The sequence below is a fragment of the Cimex lectularius genome, unplaced genomic scaffold, assembly GCF_000648675.2.
Source record: "Cimex lectularius strain Harlan isolate CLEC.00 unplaced genomic scaffold, Clec_2.1 scaffold224, whole genome shotgun sequence".
In the NCBI taxonomy this organism is placed as follows: domain Eukaryota; kingdom Metazoa; phylum Arthropoda; class Insecta; order Hemiptera; family Cimicidae; genus Cimex; species Cimex lectularius.
The window spans coordinates 721,366-743,594 of record NW_019392750.1 but is presented as its reverse complement, the minus strand read 5'-3'; the positions used below and the strand labels follow the sequence as shown (position 1 = coordinate 743,594).

The 22,229-nt window shown below is 38.0% G+C and overlaps 1 protein-coding gene across 5 annotated transcripts in view; it reads right to left on the bottom strand.

The window, feature by feature from the left end:
* Positions 1-22,229, bottom strand: part of LOC106668900 (ankyrin repeat and sterile alpha motif domain-containing protein 1B-like) — a 136,159-nt gene that overhangs the window by 30,594 nt on the left and 83,336 nt on the right. For all 5 annotated transcript variants that reach the window (XM_014398057.2, XM_024227242.1, XM_024227241.1 and 2 more), the window contains one exon: positions 2,573-2,839. In XM_014398057.2, coding sequence (XP_014253543.1) covers positions 2,573-2,839 — 267 coding nt within the window. The remainder of the gene's footprint in view (positions 1-2,572; positions 2,840-22,229) is intronic.

Here is a 22,229-nt window from a genome sequence, read left to right as displayed (position 1 = left end):
TTCTATGTTCCCAAAAATTTTACATTTAATTTTTTTAATGTAAGTATTTTACTTTACGTGCTTACATGACAAACCGGTGTTTTTTATGTTTACAAGAAATGGTTAATTTGACGACGGGAAAGCTATAAGCTAAATTAACCCTTTTCAATTTTCGAATCACCCAGCGGAAAGCCCTCGTGATTATCGTCGAAACAAAAAGTGAAAGAAAGCGACTTGTATTGTCGTTATTTCCAAGTGGCACGACGAACTCACGCCAAGTTGAAGTGTTAAGTTGAAAGGGAAAGTACCGAAATCGCAATGTGAAAAATTAATAACGCAAAAGGAATTCGATTTTGAAACGCACAGCCTCCTCGCGATATTCCACTCGTTTAGAGTAAATTACTATCTCCGCCCGCCTAGATCTGACCGGAGTATCTCCATCTATTCATTGGTATAATATCGACTACTTCCTTCTCATTTAACGGATTTGAATCGTTTGAGGATTGAGATCACCCCGGCTCCTGAACGTGAGCATGGCGAAATCGCCCACAAGACGATTCACTTTTCACCTGACAATTATCTCGTCAAGCATTACCGTATTATGTGTTCATTTGAAAGCAAAATCTAATAATCTTGTATTGAAAAATTAGCGATAAATATGATTTGAAAGAAGAAGAACGCACAGTAAATTCGTCAAGCGTTCGAGAAATATATCCTTATATACAGGGTGTTCGGCTCACTCGGCTATTCGTGTTACAAACTTTGCCAGTAGATTCTACATTCAAAAAGGAACCAAAAAGTCCTAATTAACTATGGTCCCAATCTCAGCAGCTTAGGAGTTATTCCACTTTTTTCAGGTTTTTTAAGATCACAGTGTATAATAAACATCTACTTACAAAACTGAAACTTATGGTTTCAAACAAAATGAATAGTAAAATATAATAATGTCAGATGTATGTGATTTATTCCTTTTTCCTCACCATTAGGGTCATGTATACGCCTTAAATTTATAAATTGCCTAGTACATTGAAATCAGGAGTCCTACAGGGACATAGCAGCCCAGCAATCCCGAGCCATCTGGGTGAAAATAATTTTAAAAAAACAGTATGAAGTGGAACTACTTGTCGCCCCTAAGAAAGATGGTCTTTCGGAACCTAAGTTGTCCGATACCTCCAGCCACCCGAAGCCCGAACCATTCGCTATTGAATGTAAAGTCTATTGAATACATGCTGAAATGGCATTAGGTCACTAATTGGGTTGACAACAAACCAAGTTCTTATAAATTAATAGTTTTTGCGTAATTGAAAGTCTTGATCGTTTGTTTAGTTCCCGTCTTTTCGGTCTAGTGTAGGGGTACCATGTCTTTTATCGAGAAACATGCCTGGATATATTACTATGCCTACAATCTGGATAAGTAAGTTATTAGAGTATTGTACATGTTACACGGCAGAGGGTAAAAGGCTGAGTGGATACATGCTTTGCATTAATTTTTATTCTCTATCTCTTCGATCATTATTGGATTGGGTTAGGTGTTGAAGTTAGCTATGTTTCGGTTTTCATGCGAGGATAAGTGTGTCGTCTGCGAACAGATAGCAAAGGAATATGGATTTGACAATTGGCAGTGTATACTTATATAAAAGAGGACCTAGTATGGTCCAATGCGATACCCAGCTCCGACAGGAATAACACACCTTAACACTGAAGCTAAACTCTTAACCAATTTTTACCCGGTTTTTGCGACTTAAGTCTCATTTTTGGGATGGTTTTTATCTAGTTTTTATTATGTCTCGGAACACCCGCGATCTTAATCGCAAATGATACCTCGGGTTCTTTCTAGAAGGAAACTCTTGTGAGAGCCGGGAGTGTCTAGAAGAATATTTTTTACCTTGTTTCCCGTGCAGGCTTTCAACACGAACTGCCTAAAGTCATAGCAAAGGTGATTGAAATCTCACCCCAACGAGCACCAGTTCGCTCTTGCCACTATGTCTGCCTTTTCGTTCAATCCACCTTGTTCGGAAATCCATTTTAACAAGGTTTCCCCATTTGGGTTTCGATATATTTCCATTTTCTAAGAATCTTGGATATTCATAAATTATGTTAATGGCTTTGAGTACAACGAGGATTGCTATTTGAAAAAAGTAAAGGGTTTCATGGCAAATGGCCTAAAAATCTGGAAAATGTAGAGAGTGATCCGACGACTCCATCCAGCTTCAGCTTTAATTTTACTCATAAAGCATATTGCTATAAATAAGGAGATAAATTTTCCCTTGGACCGAAAACAAACCTTCGAACCCCATGTATATTTACTTTGAAAATTTATTTTACCTACTTACCAGAATCTAATAAGACTTACATTAAAAGATTAAAAAATGATAGTAGTTTAATTTAAAAAAAAAATCTGTTGGTCTAGAAAAACGTGCGAGTTCCCTTACGTTATGTTACATAGTAAATTAAAACTATAGCTGAATCGTATACTATCTTTCCTGAGGCAAAATGTCGACAGAAAATCATTGCATTCAGTAACAGCAGTTTATTGATCATTAATTTAATCGAAAACGACTACTTGCCAGGCTGACTTAAATTATGTACATACCGAGCCTCGCTTGGAATTCCTTTTCAAGCTCTGAGACGAAAACGGACTCTCTGACGAGGCCAGTCCCGAAGGAGGCCATGATCTCGGAGATTTTCGCCCATTCCTCCTGCTCGTCAAAAGGGCTGAGGACGCATTTATCAGAGCCTTTGGCCTCTTCCTGTGGCTCTTCCGATGCCATGCCGCCGCTTTCATAAACGTGCCGGAGTTTTCTTAAAGTTTTAGGCCTTTCCGCCCGCGTCTCAGATGTAGTAGAGCCCTTGAAGAGACCTGCGACAATAAAAAGAAGAAGATTCGATAAGATATATTGCTTTTTAAATTTTGTTATTTTAAACTTACTGGATTAAAAAAATCTTGAATAATATGCCAAAACCCTCTCAATAAAACATCTTGAACTGCAATAAAATTGGAATCTTTGTTTCCTTTGTAATTTCAATATTTACTGTTTCAATGAGAGTTTTTTGCTTAAAAATTAAAAGGTATTTAGATACTCTTTTATTTACTATTACAAATGTAATATTCACTTCCTCACTAGGGAGGAAATAGCGAGGTCATTGGCACTTTAGACGTCATGGAGGGTTGTCGGGAGGAGTTCGGAAAGAAAATTATTTGGGTAGCAGGGATGAGGACAAATTGGATTTGAAAACCTATGTGGATAGTGAAGTTGGACACGAAGTATAGGGCTTGCCCAATAGTGTAGTGTAGTGAGGTGGAATGCTTGGTTTTACCTCACAGTTCATTCCGTAGAAGTCATATCAACTAGGTCTAAGTTTGTTGAAAGGAATGCGGTTTCGACTGCATCTGCAGCGCATACTGAATAGGGAATAGAAAAAAGATATTGTCTTGAAGAACACCCGCACGGAAGAATGGATAGGAGAAAAGGATTTTCTGATTCGTGCTTGAAAGTACCTATCGCAATGATTTTAGGATGTGAACATAAATGAATTGATGCCCTTCAGTTTCCAGAATAAGGTATAATACTCGATCGAAGGCTTTCCTCACGCCTAGGAAAGCACTCGAGCAGCATTCCTTCCACTCAAGGGAGGAGGCAATGATTACAACCCTATTGAATCGTAGTGATATCGCCTAAACCCGACTTGATGAGATGAAATGACATTGAAGCTTTCTGGGATGGGATGGTGTTTTACAAGTATTTTGCCGAATAATGGTAGCAAACATGGCGATATGACAGCTAATGTGTTTAAAAGTTGGGAATGGGTTTGATGGTTAATATTTTTTATTCGATGTGGACATCCAAGGGATTGGTTGTTAGAAAAAGTACAGCTTTTTTGGTAAGATTTCAAAGGAGTTTGTACTTGTATGATGATGTATTTGTCTTCTGAAGAAGGGAAAAGAGAGTGGTAAAAGGCTGACTAGAACTGAATGTGTTCGTGATGACTGGCATTGCTTATATGAGGAGGATGAGTAAAGATGTTAAGTGTATGTAGGATGCTTTGTCTTCTTCAGAAGCGGCCTCGCAACGAAGAGAAGTGAAGGGTAGGGTCTAGTCTTCAAAGTGTCTTAGAGTAAGTGAACAAGTTTGCTATATTTTGATAAGTCAGATGGGTAGCGAATACCTTGCCATTTGGCACGAGTCCCTTTTGTCGGATTAGAATTCTTATATTGATCAGTATGCCGTTGGGTGTATTAGGTTTACAAGTAGATATACTACTTCAACTATTTGTATTTGGGTTTTTAATGGTAAACGTATAAATTAAGCATAAAGTTCTAATACAAGTACGTCACAAAAACACTCAACCTCAATTGATTTTATTATTTAATTGACTTAGTGTCTAACACATGAGACAAGCCACAGTAGGAATGTTGACAGAATTTTTTTGGGGACCGGCCAGAAATTCCAAGGGTGGCGGTGGGAATCGAACCCACGACTGCGGCGCTTAATCACTCTACTACCACAACTTGGAACTTCGATAAAATAATTATAGACAATTAAGTATAACTGGGTTTATCTGACGACAGATTAGTCAATGTGACATTGAGGACATCGAAAACATTAATCTAAATAATATTCTTTTAACATTTGGTAGATTATCATTGTCAAATTATTTACTGTGAGATAAAAATAGTCACGGTTTTTCTTTATCTTCTTTTCATTGTCAATTTGTTATTCTTAAAATATCAGGCATGTGCAGTTGTTCTGCGTCTATATTAACACTTGAGATGTTTCATCGGCTTGACAAACTGCTTCTGTGGAAAAATGCGTAAGGCAGAAGCCAAAAAGCGAGAATAAACGGACCCATAATCGAAAAGAGAAGAACTGTTTTTTAATTGTTTTATCAAGACAAGTTAGGAATTAGCATTTCGTTGTCCCGATATAAATAAAATTGTCAAAAATTTAAATCTGATTAAAAATAAGTGAATAAATTATATCCCTTTCATTGCAAATATTTGAAACTGATTATTTCTTGCCACGCGTTTTCAGATAAACTATGAGTTTACGATTTAAAATTCGAATGAATAAATTAGGGAAAATATCCAAGGAATAACTTAATAATAAGGTCAATAATAATAAAATTAAGCCTAATGATTTTAGGGGTTATAAAAAATGTAAAATAGCTTCAATAAAGGGATCTGTGGTATAAGGAAGCATAGAGGCTTGGCCTATACCTTAAAAAACTGGAGACAACATTCTCTCTAGGAGAGAGTAAGCTTGGTGAAATAGACGCCACAATGAGTGCGGTAGACAAACCGGCGATTAAACAAATGTTTTGTTTCTTTCAAATGTATGACGCCAATTCGATAGACACTTACCTGCAGTCTTTTTAAAAACTACTCAAACTAGGAAAAAATTGAAATAGGATTTGTTTTAGCGTTATCTCTACTTTCGAACATTCAATGTTATGAAAAAATGGCGCAAAACAATTTGAAAAGCGGTCCAAAACAACGTAAGACATTGCAAAAATAACAACGTTAAATCAGAAAGAAAACTTCGTTACTGTTCTTATGCGAAAAATGATTTTTTTTTCACAATTTCAAAAACATTTGTTTTGAAATTTAAAAAAGAATTAGATAATTAAAGTGAATGTAGATAGGTGAATATAAAGCGTATCAACGTACAAGCTGTCGTTACGAGTTGATAAGAAAAAATGGATTAACTTCATTTATTTTCGATGTTTCGAAGTTATATAATCTTCATTTGCGGTTCTGAAACTTCATCTTTATATAAATTTATCCTTCGTGGATCGCAGAATACTTTGACCATCTAGTCTCTCAAAAATAAGCTTAATATAAAATAATGTGCGAACAGCCATACGATATGTTTCCTCCACGTTTGTTACTAGCTCAAAGAAAATATTCCGATCGCTTTAAGTAGTACAAATCAAATACCAAAGGCTAAACAAAAATTCATTTTAAAATGGATATGTATTTGGGCTGGATACACAATTCTTTTTTTCGTGACCGATTTTGCGTCATCGATATCGAGTTACCGGGGAGTGACCAAGGGGAGTATAGTATAATGGCTAGGCACAGATTAGGTAAAGTTAGGGTTAAGGTTATATTATCGTTTGGTAGAGTTAATATTAAAGTCAGGGACAGGTTAGGTTGGGTAGAGTTAGGATTAGGGACAGGCTAGTTTAGGAATGATTTGGTCAAGGACGGGTTAAGTGTTAGGTAGAATTAAGAAGAAGGTTAGAGTTATGGACGAGTTGAACAATTGAAATGGCCACGGAGTGAAGATATACTTATTTTAACTTATTCAATTCATTAGTTTTCGTGGTCCACTTGACCAATCAATATCTTTCAATTAATTAAGGTTTTTAGTTGAGATAAAAAAGTCAGTGTCACGAGCGGGATTCGAACCCACGACCTTCGGCTAGATACGCCGCTGCTCTACCACTTGAGCTATCGTGACCTTGATCCACTCGGACATTCATTTGACGCCGAGAATCAAATAGATTACACATTTCAAAATGGCAAAAAGGAGGGAAAATTCAAAAGTTGGGGTTGAGATGGGAAGTTAGTGTCCGAGTGGATCGAAGTCACGATAGCTCAAGTAGTACAGCAGCAGCGTATCTAGTCGAAGATTGTGAGTTCGAAACCCGCTCCTGTCACTGACTTTTTTATCTCAACTAAAAACCTTAATTAATTGAAAGATATTAATTGGTCAAGCGGACCACGAAAACTGGAGAATATAATAAAATACATAGACATACTACAAATTATAAGCTGGAAACATAATCTGCTTATTCAAATATCAAGGAATGCTCCGGAACGGAAATAAAACGGTATATCCCTTGTTCACAAAAGAATTTCAGAATAACGCTTTTAAACCAAAATCAAGACGAAACTGTAACTCAAAGATCCACAATCAAGAGCTATCGCACAATTGACTTGTTTAATTATTATACATAATCGATTCCAGGCCAAGTCGTGTAAAAACATTATCTCTCTTAGATAAAATTCCGAAGTATTTTGCTCGTTTGAAAGGACGTCATTCAATCAATATCAAAATATTTAAAGTAATAGCAATAAAATAAAAAAGAAATTAAATCTGTCTTCCCTGAATTAGTAAATTAATCGAGTGAGGAGAATTATCAATGAACCTATGACGTCGCTATGGGACATTTCCATGTAACAGTTGATTGAATATATCTTCAGACGTATCTGAATTGAGTGGAAATATGCTTTAAATATTAGAACTTTGTCGAATTAAATGGTCGCGAAGGGAAAAATTATTCCATTAAATGCTAATCAAGGTAATAAAATAAGCCGTAACGAAAAATTATCCACAGACAAGCCTCATCTATTGTAAACTAATGATTTTGTTTATTCTGTTGTTGTTTGATAGATCATCGCTAAAAAAAGGTACAGTTATATTTTTTAAACTCAGTCGAGACGAAGTTTCACTGATCTATTGTTGCACAATCGCATTTCGGCCGGGTCGTGACCGGTCCATTCTAGCAACAACACATCGCGTTCTTCACCGGGCATAAACGTTTTATATTCTGTCTAAGAAATATTTGTTCAAATCAGGTCAAACAGGATGAAAGAAAACAATTAGATCATCAACAACGTCAGTGCATAACTCACAATATTATAAATTGTCAAGATCATATTGTAATTGAACAAACTACACTATCCACTACACACAATACACCTGATAAGCACATTTTAAGCAAAATTTCAACATTTTAACCTAAAGGAAAAGGTGCTATAGGGTATTCATGGTAGGGTTACATGTCTATTGAGATCTATACAGTATGAATTTCTTTGCGAATTTAGGATGAAATATTTGTAAGTCTCATTCAAATCTCTGGTTCATTTTTAACTTCTTTTATCTGCGTCATGATAGTGAAACAGCACAAGCTGGAAACGCTGTATAGATTAAGTTTGGAAGTTTAGAATCCGCTGACGTATCGAGCAGTTTACTTAAGCCTCGGAAAAAAAATGAAAAGTATCACAAAATAAAATTCGAGCCGTGCGTGTCCGTTTATAAAATGATTAGAATAAAACTACACGAATCTTCATAAACACCTTCACTGCTCTTGTTAATTCAAGATCGTACTGCGACGGTAGAATCGTCCAGCAGCATATAATAAATTTATTATAATTTCTAAACCCAATTCTACTCAATTCTTTATTTTCCTGAACTGAGTCTTTTGGTATTTATATTTATTTCTGTTTTTTATTTACTTAATTTTATTCCTCTATATGCTCCAAAAGTAGTATGACATGTAATTAAGATACATATACACACACACACACTCTCTCTCTCTCTCTCTCTCTCTCACACACACACACACACACACACACACACACACACACACACACACACACACACACACACTCACACACACACACACACACACACACACACACACACACACACACACACACACACACACACACAGAGGTGCGGCGTGATCCTCGTAACAACTCAACAGCAAATGTTTTCTTCTTTCTAACCCTTTCGTTGAACAACTCATCCAAGATTCCATTTTTAATGGTCCCCTCAAATGCAGAGGATTCTCCTCCTTTGGCAGAGGATTCCTGGGTTACTGAACCCGCACCCCTCAGGCAACGGGTGGATCAGTGGCAGTTGGTATAACCTCCCGGGTGGGCTCCCACCTTAAAAATAATACTGAACCACGGGAGTGGAGTATCCAAGCGGCTCCACTAATTGAGGTTGGACTCGTGGTGGTCGTGGTTTGTAAACAAATTGTACCGGTCAACCGGAGCTGGAGATAGAGTGCTTTCTTTATGTCTCCGGGGGTGGTGAAAGGCATGGCTAAAAGGCTGTGCTGGAAACCACAAACCCTTTTTAAGGCACATATATTGATGTGCCCTTTTGAAGGCACTTTTGAACTTGGCTAGAATTGCACCACCTCGCTGGCCAAGGGATGTGACAAATCCATGCATGTAAAATCTTCCTGGTGTTCTTTCGAGAACACTAGGCGTCTGAGAAGTCCCCTTGGGGATAAGTCCGGACGTTAAAGATCCTCATGGGTCTCAACGCCCATGAGTAAAGATGGGAACATCGGTCCCTTCAAAAGGTGGCCATCCACCTACGTATGACCATCGTTGTTACCCCCGGCCTCGCGGGAAATGAAGGATCGGACCACCGAGGCGTATAACGTCGAGGAAGCTGAGCCTACGCCTACGGAGTCCCCCGAATGCGTATGGCAAGTGGATGGGGAACGGTGAAGTGCAACCAATAACCTCTCCCGTTCCCGTGGACTCTTACCTACTTGTGGCGCCGCTGTTAGGGTGTCTTAGGAGTCTGAGCAAAAAGAGGACCCCACAAGAGTCAATAGTTCCGATAGGTGCTCTCTCTGCAAGAGGCAGGCTCGAGAAGACTGTTTTCATTTTCTAGCAGAATGCCCAGTTTTAGCTGAGTTCCGAGCACGGCATATAGGCTTGCCCACGTTGACGAGAGAGCACCTAATCTCTTTATTAAATAACCCCGAGTCTTTAAATCTGGTAAAGTTTGCGATGGAAGCCTGGAACTACAGGAAAACGCTTGTTTTTTATTTCAACTATTAAATGTTTACTGTATATATCAGAGACACCCTGGTTATTTATATGTGCATAAATAGATATGTTGTTATTTTAGTTTATTTATATAGCTTTTTCTCTCTCTTTTGTTTATTCCTTAAGAAGAAATATGTTCCTTGTTTATTAAAAATGTATAGTCCGACTCCGGCAGACGGTTGATAACCATTGCCGAAATGTGCTTTTTGATTATGTACAATTTTTTTTACTCTCTTTTGTTTATCTAATAAAGTACTTTTTCATTCATTCATTCATTCATTCGTTTCTGTGTGTAGCGGGTGAATCTGTAAAGGTGAAGCTCGTGAAGCTTGGGTCGGCCGTTCGCCCCTAGCTGTGGGGGACGGTTGCCTCTTGGAGGGTCTCGTCCGGAGATACCGGAGAAGAGGGGTGGATTGTTCTCTTGGAGTTGACTCGGAAGTGAGCCGAGTCGGGGCAGTTGGTTAGCTGTGGGACCAGATCGAGTCTAGCTCGGCGGGGAGTTGCCTTTTGGAGGACCTCAATGAGATGCCGCAGTAGAAGGTTAATCTTTTCCGTCGAAGTTTTAATGTGTAAAGTCGAGCGAGCAGGTGGAATGCGTTTGAGTGCAGCGCATCTCGAATATTACTCAGGGATTTTCTGTTCTTTCATTAAGTGGAAGAGCTTGATACCAATCCCCCTCGAAAAAACTCAGTTACCGTCCTGGCTGCAAAGGAGAGACTTGGGTACTTGGCCAAAATTGTCGGCCTTTGGGGAGTAGCGGGCACCCTTGAAGGGCGTCTACGAAATCCTGGGGTTACGGTCGCTCACTGAAGGGTCAATGAGGGGAGAGTTTGGAAACCGCTCTCTCCTGAAAAGCTCCGATGCGGCGTGGGTTTGGTGATTTAGGAGAGACTCTTGGCTCTAGTGCGGACGATCGTCGACCTTTGGGGAGTAGCAGGCACCCGTGAAGGCGAGTCTGAGAAATCCTGGGGTTCCGGTCGCTCACCAAAGGGCACCAACGAGGGGGAGAATGAACCCGTTCTTCCTCTCAAAACAACCCTCAAAACCCAAATACGGTCATGGGTTCGACCGTGGAGGAGAGATTCTTTGGCACTGGCATGGGCGATGGAAGGCCCTTGGAGAGTGGCGGGCCCCCGTAAGGGCGAGTCTGCTTAGTCCTGTGAATTCCAGTCGCTCACAAAGAGCACCAATGCGGAGAATGAATAGCTATGAGCAAATATCCCAATCCGACATGTGGGCCGAGAGGCCACGCAATCTCGGATTCGCCCACTCAAGATGACTGGTGGTGACAGAGCTTGTAAGACCATCTCTCACCCACCCTGGGAGTTATAGCCTGTGGAACTACATCGACGACGTGTGGTACAGCGTGGACAAGGCTCGGGGCCCAAGGAAGGTGCACCTCGTGTCCTCGTTCACTTCCCCTTCGCTCTTAGTTCCTTCTTTCTGTCGCCGAGGGGAGAACTAGACCATTCCCCCCATATCTCCATTGCGATCCTTGGTTCGGATCGTGGAGGAAGAGTCTCTCAAGCCCTGGTGTGAGCGGCAGTCGGCCTTCGGGGAGTAGCAGGAACCCGAGAGGGAGTTTGTGAAAGCATGGGGATCCGGTCGCCCACCAAGAGCGTGCCATTGTGGAGAATGGATACCTGAGATTGAACAGTCCCAATCTGACCTGCGGGCCGTGAGGCCACGCAGTATCAGATTCGCCCCCTCGAGATGGCAGGTCAGGACGGAGCAGATTCATTCGGCTCTTGAACGGCCATCTCATCTCATCCACCCTGGGAGCTGTGCCCCACTCAATGTGGTACCACAGCGACGACGGGTGGTACAATGTGGTTAAGGCTCGGGGCCCTGAAAAGGTACACCTCGTGTTCTCATCCACGACCCTTTCTCAATCCTTGGTTACAAAGGGGGTCTCCAGGAGCAAAATATTGGTGTAGCCCAGAGGGCGTGGCAACCTCTGTAAAGCACAAGCTGCACTCGTGTCGGGCTTGGGTGGGCATAGGCGGCGGGTGGCTTATCAGAGGCACACGATGGTTAGTGTACCAGATCCTGTCTGCATAGACGGAGGAGAGTGCATGACGGGGTAACAGAAATGTTCCAAAGTTCAGCCCTTGTTACACTGGGAATGGACTCGTAGTGGTACGTGACGACGCCCCTGGCGGGAACTTAGAGAAGAGGCTGTCTTCTACCTGAGAACTTTGCACGAAACTTGGGTATGACCACCGTTATGCACCCGGCCCCACGGGTTACGGCGGATCAGACGGCAGCGTATAAGCGTTGAGGGCGCTGGAAAGTCCCTCGAATGTGACTACAGCACCAGGCACACGGACAAATTTGAGCATTCTAGTTTATACAATGGCAAAAATTTACAACAATGTGTGCGAACTAATTGCATTGCAACTAACATAACCCGTCCTTATCCCTAACCTTACCAAACCTAATTTAACCTGTCTCTTACCCTGCTCATCCTAATGTCACCCATTACTAACTCTACCGTACGTGAGATAACCCGTCTCTAAACTTACTTAATCTAGCCTAAACCAACCCATGCGCATTCGCGGTAACGCGAAAATGGTCAGACAAAAAAATGTGTATCCAACCCAAAATATCAATGTTAAATGGTCCCAAAAGTCAACATAACAATAATTCATTCCCCCCAATGGCGTCGGTGGCCGCAACGGTTTATGCGTTGATACGGCACTCCATCACTATGAGGTAAAGGTCCTGGGTTCCAGCGGCCCGCATTCGAACCCGACATACTTACAAATGGGCTATTTTTCAAAAACACCCGCACTCCTCCCCCCATAAAAAAATTCACCTAAATCAAAAAACTCAGCTGGTTCTATTGATTTTTAACAATCACTACCTTTTTATGTTAAGTTTTTGCTTCTCAGTCTGTCAACTTAGTAATGTCAGTCGTGGTTTTTTCAAAAACTATTGAACTTGAAAAATTTAAACAATCTTTCACACTTTTTTCAGTTGAAAAATGTCCTAACTCATGTGTGGCTTGCAGCAGGGCACTCGAGGCTTGACAAAATGGCATAAACATTTATTTTCATAGTTAGATAACTCATAGAAAAAAATGGATCAATATTTAAAATAACTGTTTGAAGGTTTTGGCTTTCATTTATAATATGATATTATTAGACATTCATCCTCCGTTGATCGCCGAATAATTTGAGCTTCTATTTTACAAGCAATCAACAGCGTCATTTCCTCCAATGTTTTGTTACGGGCGTATTATTTTAATAAATAACCCCAGAGAAAATATGCCAGTGGGCTTAAGTATATAAACCAACATAGTAAAAAATTTGACTTATATATGGTTTAAGGAAGCGATATATGATAGTACAACAAATAAATGTCTAGATGGTATTTGAAGGGTCCAACAAGGTAGTCATTTATACCCATTTAACTTTAACTTATTTATTAAATAAATGACATTGTTCAGTGTTTTATGTTGTGAAGAATTGGCTATTTTCTTATGATCACAAAAATTTAAAAATTGATTGAGGATTGTGTTTTGTTCAGTAAGAATTGAGAAAGTTAGCCAATTCGTGTGATATTAATTGTATGGTATTATATTAGTTGATAATTTAGGAAGTATTGGAGGAGTAATGGGATGAATTCAAAACCTTTTTGGAGAGGTGGTTTTTTTTGTTGCTTAAATTACGTATCTGGAGGACGTGAAAGGTTCAAGGGGACAGAGGTAGCGAAAGTATGGAGATCTTGTAAATATTTGTGTGTTTCTTAGTGACCGGTTGTTTCATAATTTGTTGAAGTCGTGAGGAGCAATCAAGAATGAGGTAGTTTAGAAAAACTCCTTTTCTATTTTATTTTGCCGACGTTTCGACCTTTATTCGGGTCATCTCCAGGTCATAAAATGAAACCATATGACACCACAAGAATAGCACCACACTTTATGCCCTGAAGATGACCGGAATAAAGGCAGAAACGCGGCAAAAAAATAAAAAGGTTTTTCTAATCCACCTCATTCTTGACCGCTCCGCACGACTTCAAAAAAAAAAAAAAAATGCAAACAACTTAGCATCATCCGGGGTACACTCATTACAGTATTATTTGAGTAATGAGGTATTCTATTTATTATTATTGTTATTTTTTGGGCATATTGATTCAAAAGACATTTTTTTAATCAGATTTTTATGTTTTATGAGAGATGGCCATTGAAAGTCCATTAAAGATCCTGGTTTTAAAATTTGTTAACAATTAAGATTCATCGTGAATGAATTCAAGCCAAAACCGTTCTTGTGGTCGATTTAGGATCAGAAATTGTGACTTATTTTCCTTAAATCAGTGTCTACTTCGTAAAATTATATTCTGTTCACGACTTTTAAAAATTAAGGAGCTGGTAGGATTATCATTTCGCAATATTCGTTTAATTAATTAATAGCTTCAATTTTATTTGATTAATAATGATGTTTGATTAAAAAATAGACCTTGGCCGAACCAATTAAATTTTAAATAAAATATTTAATTATATTGTTTTCCAATTGTTGAAGAGTTGTCCACATTTTTGTCCAAGGTTAGTAATGCTCCTTTTGCGTCTTCAATCCAACTATTTTGCGTTTTTGATTGTAACTTAAGAAATGGACATTTCTGTATTCAAGGTCATGACCAAAAGGGCTTAATATTTAATATTGTGTAAATGTTCAAATTGAAATCAAAAAGGATGTGATTAAGTTATTCAAAATTCATCAATACCTTGATGGATCATCACTGACATTTCAACATAAAAGTCCTTCAGAAGTGTTGCCGATTAAATGAAATCACGTCATCGACCAACTTATCCGTAAAAAAGAAACACAACCAAATCGTTCAGCGAGTAGGCAAATTAACACTTGTCGACTGACGGGAGCGCGTGCGAGTCTGCTATAGCTGAGACCGGTCCTAAGCCCCCTCCAACTTTCTAACTAATCAGATAAACGAAAGATAACAACTCATCCTTCCTTTTAAATAAATCGCTATCACTGTCGGCTAGGCATTCTATTAGCGCAGGGTTGGAGACAAGAGGGAGACATTAAGATCCTGGGGAAGTGTTGTTCAAAACCTGTGTCAAAATATCTTTCCTTTCACTTTATCTTATCTATATGCTATATATGTTGATATATATAAGGGTTGTTATATATATGTTGATATATAAGACATATATAAACATATATAAACATATATGTTTATATATAAGACATATATAAACATATATGTCTCTTATAAAGCCCAACTGCAAAATGCGCAAAATTTACACTACAGGTTTTGAGACGGGCCATAATCACAATAATCAAGTTCCTATTGGTTTGAAATTGGTTCCTATTTCATAAAATTATAAGCCATTTTTTTCAAATCCGAATTTGTTTTTTAACATTGCTTATTAACAGCATTTTTCCATTGGATTTTTTTGTATGCTCGATTACTATAATGTGCTAACTGCTAAAGTTTCGCCAGGATAAAGGAAATTCAGAATATAAAATGAAACAAGAAAAAAAAATGAAGGCATTTACAAAGAACATACTCACAATATTGTGTGCATATTGTGATATAATATCTGGAGTGATTGATTTCAACGATACAGTCAATGATCATTTATCGACAGTGGACCCCAGGAGTGTCGACATTACACAAATCTTCGTTGCGAATTAATGAATTGCAAACAGAGGACAGTTTGGAGTAAAATCTGTAGCGAGACTGGGCCAGTTTAGGTAGGGGTAGGGTATATTTATATTAGAATGGATGATATTGGTAAGATATACCATCCATATTATGGACCATAGTAGGAGTACGAATTGGAGAAATTGGAATTCGTTAGTTACAACGCTTGGCTGTCCGATACAGTTCAAGCAAGTACGTCCCAATTGGGTATAATAGTCTTTTCAGCATTTTATATAGGTTACAGTTTAGCCACTTGGCTAAATCCCTTTTCTAAAGAAATGAAACATCTGGACGACATTGACTAAAGAATTTCTTGGATCAGTAATAAATTGAAATGACTCAGGGAGCGAAAATTGCCTTTGGTAGATATAAGAAAAAACGCCCTTATTCACAGCGGTTGTTAAGCCTACGAAGACATTAAAGCGGAGCGTACTAGATCCTCAGTATGGCCCAGAGAATTACTGGGAATTACTGGGGACATGGGAACGATCCCCACTGATGCTCGGAGGTATTGAATATACAATCCAGGGAGAGCCAATAGCTTACTCGCATGATAATAACAATTTACGTTGAAGCTGAATTTGTTCTCTTGAAACAGCAGACAAGAAAGAGGAGACTGGAAAAGAGGGATCCCACTCAATTTTCGAATTTTCAACCATATTTCGTATATAAATGGGTTTAAGACCAAGTATGGACATGGAATACCAAGGACTAAAATTCATATAGGGCTTTCTGGAGGAGACAGGTCTATTGACCACTGTATCGAGGAGAAAGAAAGGCTAAATATTACCAACAAAAGAATATCCATCTTCTCCGGCAGCCAGACGCACTAAAGGCTACAGCCTCATCGGTAGTTTGGGATTGTATCAAATCTCTCAGAAAATGGGGTTAGCAACAACATTTCCTTTGTTTGAGTGCCAGGGCAGAGAGGCAATAACGCAGGTAATAAATTGGCCAAGGGAAATCGAAACCTATCGGCGCTGAACCCTTTTGCGGCATGCGAAATTGCCAAAAATGTAGATTCATCGGACCACAGGCTAAGACATCGGTTCAATGGGAATGTATTCCAGGGCAGAAAAATTCCATCAAAGGACCGTCTTAAAAACTAACGGCAGAACTGAAAAACCTAGTGACTAGGGCTAGGAGATTGGACACAGCAGACTCTAAATTGCCACAAACGTAGATGGGTTAAGAGTACATTTTCGGTTCAAAGTTGGTGGTAGGACTACTGATTGGAATTTGCATACTCCTGTGGCATATAAACTCGGAGCAGAAAAAAACAAGCCTAGGAAGATATTCATAGAAGAAGAAACGGAATAGCTTTTATGGAAGCTGAAATTAGATTCCTACCTCCGGGTGAAGAAAAGCTCATGCCTGACGGATAAACACGAAAGCTCTTATCACATTGTTTATATCTGATTAAAAGCCCTACACTTAACGAAGAGCTCTAGATAATAATGGAGATTGCACTATAGACTAACATTGGTCGCGGAGCGTACGGTTATAAAGAGGCCCACCTTGCTTCTCCATTGTCATTGTTCTGTATATGCACGGATTGGAGGTTGCGGATAGAACTAACAGGTGGGATGTTGCTAGAAAGTTTACTATCTAACTTGCCAGTCAGGTATGTTGGTCTGTACCCTTTGGTATCAGGCATTTGAGAAGAAGTTGTTGCGCAAAACCGCTTGATGCGGTGATTTCTTTTTTATGCCTTGATTTAGTTGGAACCAGAACCACCTACAATGTCGCTGGGAAGTTTACTTGCCAATCTAGTGAGTTGGCTTGTATCTAACCTCTCTAGTATCAGGCATTTGATAAGACGTTACAGAAAACCCCTTGATGTAAGGTCTTCTTTTCCTCCACCTTGACGTTGCAGTTACGAGAATCAAATAAAAAGGTGCTTGAAAGTTCACTTCCTAATCTAAGTTTGACTTTAACCTATCCTCTTTGGTATCAGGCATTTGAGAATAAGTTGTTGCGTAAAACTTTGATTCTGAGATTACGTTTTCTCCCCAAGAGGTTTTTGTAATTCACACTAGCTAGAAAATGTTTTTCTTACTTAAAAAAATAAGCAAGCATATAAAAAACTTATCACAATTTCAAGTGCGACACGTTTTTTGGGAAGCAGTGTGCTTATATAATGTTGACAACAGGTCATAGGCAGATCCATTATCAACACTTTTATGGTCTAAAGTTGACTTACATCAAAACGAACTTTAACTATTTTGTTAAAAGGTTAGCTACATTTCCCGTGAGTTTAGTGATAGAATGTTTATATCTGCGCCAAATAAATCAGTGTTGCCAATACTAGAACACAAACAGAGCAGAATCAACACTACACCTGTTCTGAACTCTCGGGATTTCCTGCTAACCTTAAACAAAATTGCTAACGTTGACATTACTCTGATGCATGTTTGGCCAAGAAAGGGTTAAATTATAAACATATATAACAATAATACATAAATTTTATGTTTGGCAAATATAACAATCGATACAAGATGGTGGGGTGAAGAGCCATGTTAGATATTTAAAGATGGAGATTTTTGATTGGCGCCAAAAAAATCAGTGTTGCAAATACGGAGTATGAAACATTGACGGAAAAACACTACACCCACCCTAAATTCATGGGATGAGCTTGAGAAAATTTGCTGAGCCCTGTGGCAACTTTGGGCAAGAAAGGATTATTTTATTACTGTGAAATTACCATCAGTAATGAGTTCTCTGGAGCGTCACCTTATCCCAAAATACATGGAATCGCAGCCTGACTCGCCCACTCCTGGCAAATAGGAATGACTCATCCATGTGAATCGCGGATTCTTTTCTCATCCTTTCGTGAATACCTGGCTAATTTCTCTAGAAGAACAGAGCGAAGGATGTCCTTGACTCGGCGAAAACAATGAAACAGCTGAAAATAGTTAAACGCTTCCGTCTTGAATAGCACCCGTGGCTAAGACATCCGTGTGGAAGTTAAGTAACTGGATTAGTCTGAAAATGACAGAAACTGAGCAATATCTATGTTCTATCTTGCAATTAGTCATTTGAATAATTTTCATCTTTGCCAGTTGTTCACCTATCGACAAATTTAAATATTTTGAACTTCAATCATCGCTGTTATTATATTTCGTAAGATTTACAATTGTAACCGTTTGTATGGTCTTCTTGCGACCGAAGAACTATACTAACCTCTTCACCTCACACATAAAATATATCGCGATTTATTTATGTTTATTGAAAACAATAATGAGTGAAATTGAATTGAAATAATAACAACAATGGAAATAATAATTAATCTATTGGAATAGATGAGTTCATGATAATAATACAATATGGTTATCTATTTTTTCTCACATTTCCTTCTCTAATGTCAAAATAAAATAATTTAAAAAAATATCCAAATGCTTAGAAAAAACTACTTTTCGACTGTTGTTTTCAAATAGCATTAGCAATAAAATTCTTTACCAAACGGATGTTTCCCTTGATGATGTCACTGCTCGGAGCATTGAAATACGTTTCGAGTAACTCTTTGAATTGCAAATTAGCCACGATTTCACAGTTGTGGACTTATTCGTAACCTAGTCGAATTATTTTATGTCTGTCTCACAATTGGATTTGCAATGTTTACATGTTGTTTGCAGAGTATTTTCTTTCAAGCCTGTTACATACTAGATGCTATGCTGAATACGCTGACATTTTTTTCGAATTGTATACGCGTTCTTGACCTTTAGAATTTTTACTTCCGTCGTTGTTCCTAACTCGTATTTTTCCAATACCGAAATGGAAGAAAAACTTATCGACCAATAGAAACTGGCGTAAATCTTGGAAGTTTACATCAGGGCATTGTCGCGAAAAAATGATTTTTAAACTATTTAAATGTCTAGTATGGAAATTCGCTTGCAATTGCTCACTTGTAATGTTTGAAATGCCTAAAGCTTCTATAAAAAAATAAATACTGAACTAGGTGAACATTATTGGAACAGAATTTTAAACGAGAAACTGATTATATTTCTTAAGAGATATTAAATACCTTTTAGGCACATTTTTAAGATATGTGTTTTCGATAAAACACGTAACCAACAATTAATAAATTCGTAGTTTTTCGCTTAAACGCAATTGTAAGAAAGTAAACAAGCTATGAAGTCGGACCGAATCGAGTTTGTTTTGAATCAATTAAGATATCACGCCATAACTGAAATATATTATTGCTTTATTACTAACATCTCAACTCATTACAAATAATAAGAGGATTTTATTAGAGAAAAAAATCAATTGAAAGGATGCAATATTAATAGCCGTTTACAGTAGATACAAGATCAATTATCTGTCATCGGCCCCTTCTTTTAGAGATAATCTCTCTACAGGTCAGATGTTAACCCGGCACGGCCGAGGTCGATTTTGAATGGCATGAGAAATTCCCTTATCTCGGTGCTAGTTTGAGGATAAGGCGATTACGATAAACGACAAACAACCGTGTGCAGATTCCAATCCGTCCGAGGGCCGCGACTGAAGGAAATTCGAGACCGAACTTTTTGAACATGATAAGGAAATTGGTCATTGACGGCAATCCGCTCAATTAGGTCAAGATTTCGACGTGCCCTCCTCAAACGGAATAAATTTAAAAAAGGCCGGTTTGGGTACTGCGTTGAATAGTAATCCATCTTTGAAAACCAGCAACCTTGTGGCATTTCAGCGTTTTACCCACAGAAGACAGATTATAAGATTTTGGAAAACCATCACATCCAGGTTCTAGAACTTATAATACAATAAATTTTGTGAGATAACGTCCGTTTGGTGACGAAGGCCTGCCCACCTATCTACTAATAATTTGTCTTCATACGCTAGATTTTATTATCATCCTTTTATAGCTTAAATTGGGCGGCAACAAAGAATGGATCAGTAAATAGAATCTCCTGAAAAGTTGTATGTTTTAACTTTTCGGTGCGATTTTCTCGAAAAACCTTCAGCACATTGAAACAATTCTTTCTTGCGTTTTGTAGAGAAATAATAGACAAACAATAGTATCGTACTGTTAGTTTAAAAAACACCCTGGAGCTGAGAAATTCCAACTCTTTAATCAGATATTAGCATATCCTGAAAAAGCTGTATTCTTTTCGGTACGCTTTTCTCCAACATCTTTCATCATATCAAAACGATTCTTTTTTGCCTTTTTTAGAACATTAAGAAACAAACAATAGTATCGAGTTATTAGTTAAAATCAGCCAGAAGCTGCGATACTTGTGGAGGAATAATAGAAAAACAACATTATCGAACTATTAGATTAAAAAACAGCCAATAGCTGCGATATTCGATCACAAAATAGTATATACTGAAAAAGTTGAGTTGTTTCACATTTTGGTTTTACATTTTTTCCAACACTTCAACATATTGAAACGACTCGTTTTTCCTTTTTGTAGCGCCACAAGAACCAAACAATAGTATGGAGTAATTATTTTTTTAAACACTCAGGAACCGAGAAATTTAAGCTAGTTCAGATTTTAAGCTCGCTTCTTCTAAAAAGTTCTATTTTTCACTAAAACGTTCAACATATTAGGCATATTTTGGAGAACGTTAGCGTGAGCGGTAACGCTAAATTGATTTAAGTGTGCATACGCAGATTTAACGGAACGCTTTTTGAAATAGCGTCCTACATTATTTGCCCTAGAATAAAGAGCTTGTTACGGTGTGGGTAAAATGAACAAAATCGTTTTCTGCTGGAGATATTGTCCAATTCAAAAATATAATATTATATATGTAGAAATATAATAATAATATTTATTTATTTTATATGTGTGGTGTTTAGTGACCGTTAGTAATTGATTATTCGGGGATCGTGGGATGCGGTCTGGTGTGACGAAGGTTTAGAAAAACAATTTTTTTATCGTGCAACCGTTCGATCTTTATTGAGATCATCTTCAGGTCTCAAAGTGTTTGTTTTCTGTATAAATGTGTCATTATTGTGTGTGCCACACTCAAGATGATCTCAATAAAGATCGAAACGTTGGCACGATAAAGAAAATGTTTTCTAAACCTACGTCACACCAGACCGCATCTCACGATCTCCAAATAATCGTTTATTTTATAGTTAACATTTTACAATTCGTACAACTTTTCATGAATCCCGACTCCTGAGAATGTATATACATTTGGTGTTCCCACATTCAAATATTTACCTGTTTTATTTACATACATGCAGAGATGACAGTTAACTAGAAATACAGCACCTTATACATCTTTCCTTCAATAAAGAACAGCAATTGTGTAAAACAGACCCTTTGCCCTAACTGCCCAAATACAATTTAAAAATTAAAATCCTAAGAGATAGGTATAGTATGTGGTTTACTAACTACTAATTTCAGTTTTCCTAAAATTGATAGGCTAAGCAAACTTTTTTAAAGGGTTTTTGACACTTTTCGTCCTTAATTTTATTTAAACGGGACTTGCCCCAAATCGCCCGGTAATTAATGTGTACTGTAGTTAAAGCTTCTACAACTATCCGGTTCTCACCATTTGAAACCATGAAAACGAGTGTTGTTTTCTTTCTGTAAACAAATATTAGACGAACATTTGTACCGAGCGATTGTTTTAGAAAAACACCCCGAGCTGAGAAATATTTCTATGTTCGCAAAAGGTATAAAAATTTGTCGCAATTTTAGGTTCTGGGCAAAAATTAACGAAAGAGTATTTTAAAAACCTAGCTACGAATTTGTAGTACATAGACAACAAAAAACAAAACAAAATATTGGCTTTAATAGGCGGAATAGGTACCGGGAAATGGCAACTTTTAGCACTCTCTTAGAACAAATAAATGACCTTGAAAAATGACCGAAATACGGTAAATATTTTAATGCCTGATACTTAAAGAGAAATTGCACACTCTACTGAAAAAAATGCGTACTAGATTAAATTATATAGGGTAGAAGTGGAGTTAAAATTAAAATAAAAAAGGAAACACCTAGCCGTTGGTCCGAAAAACGCTACAATCCTAAAGGTAAAATTCGAAAGATAA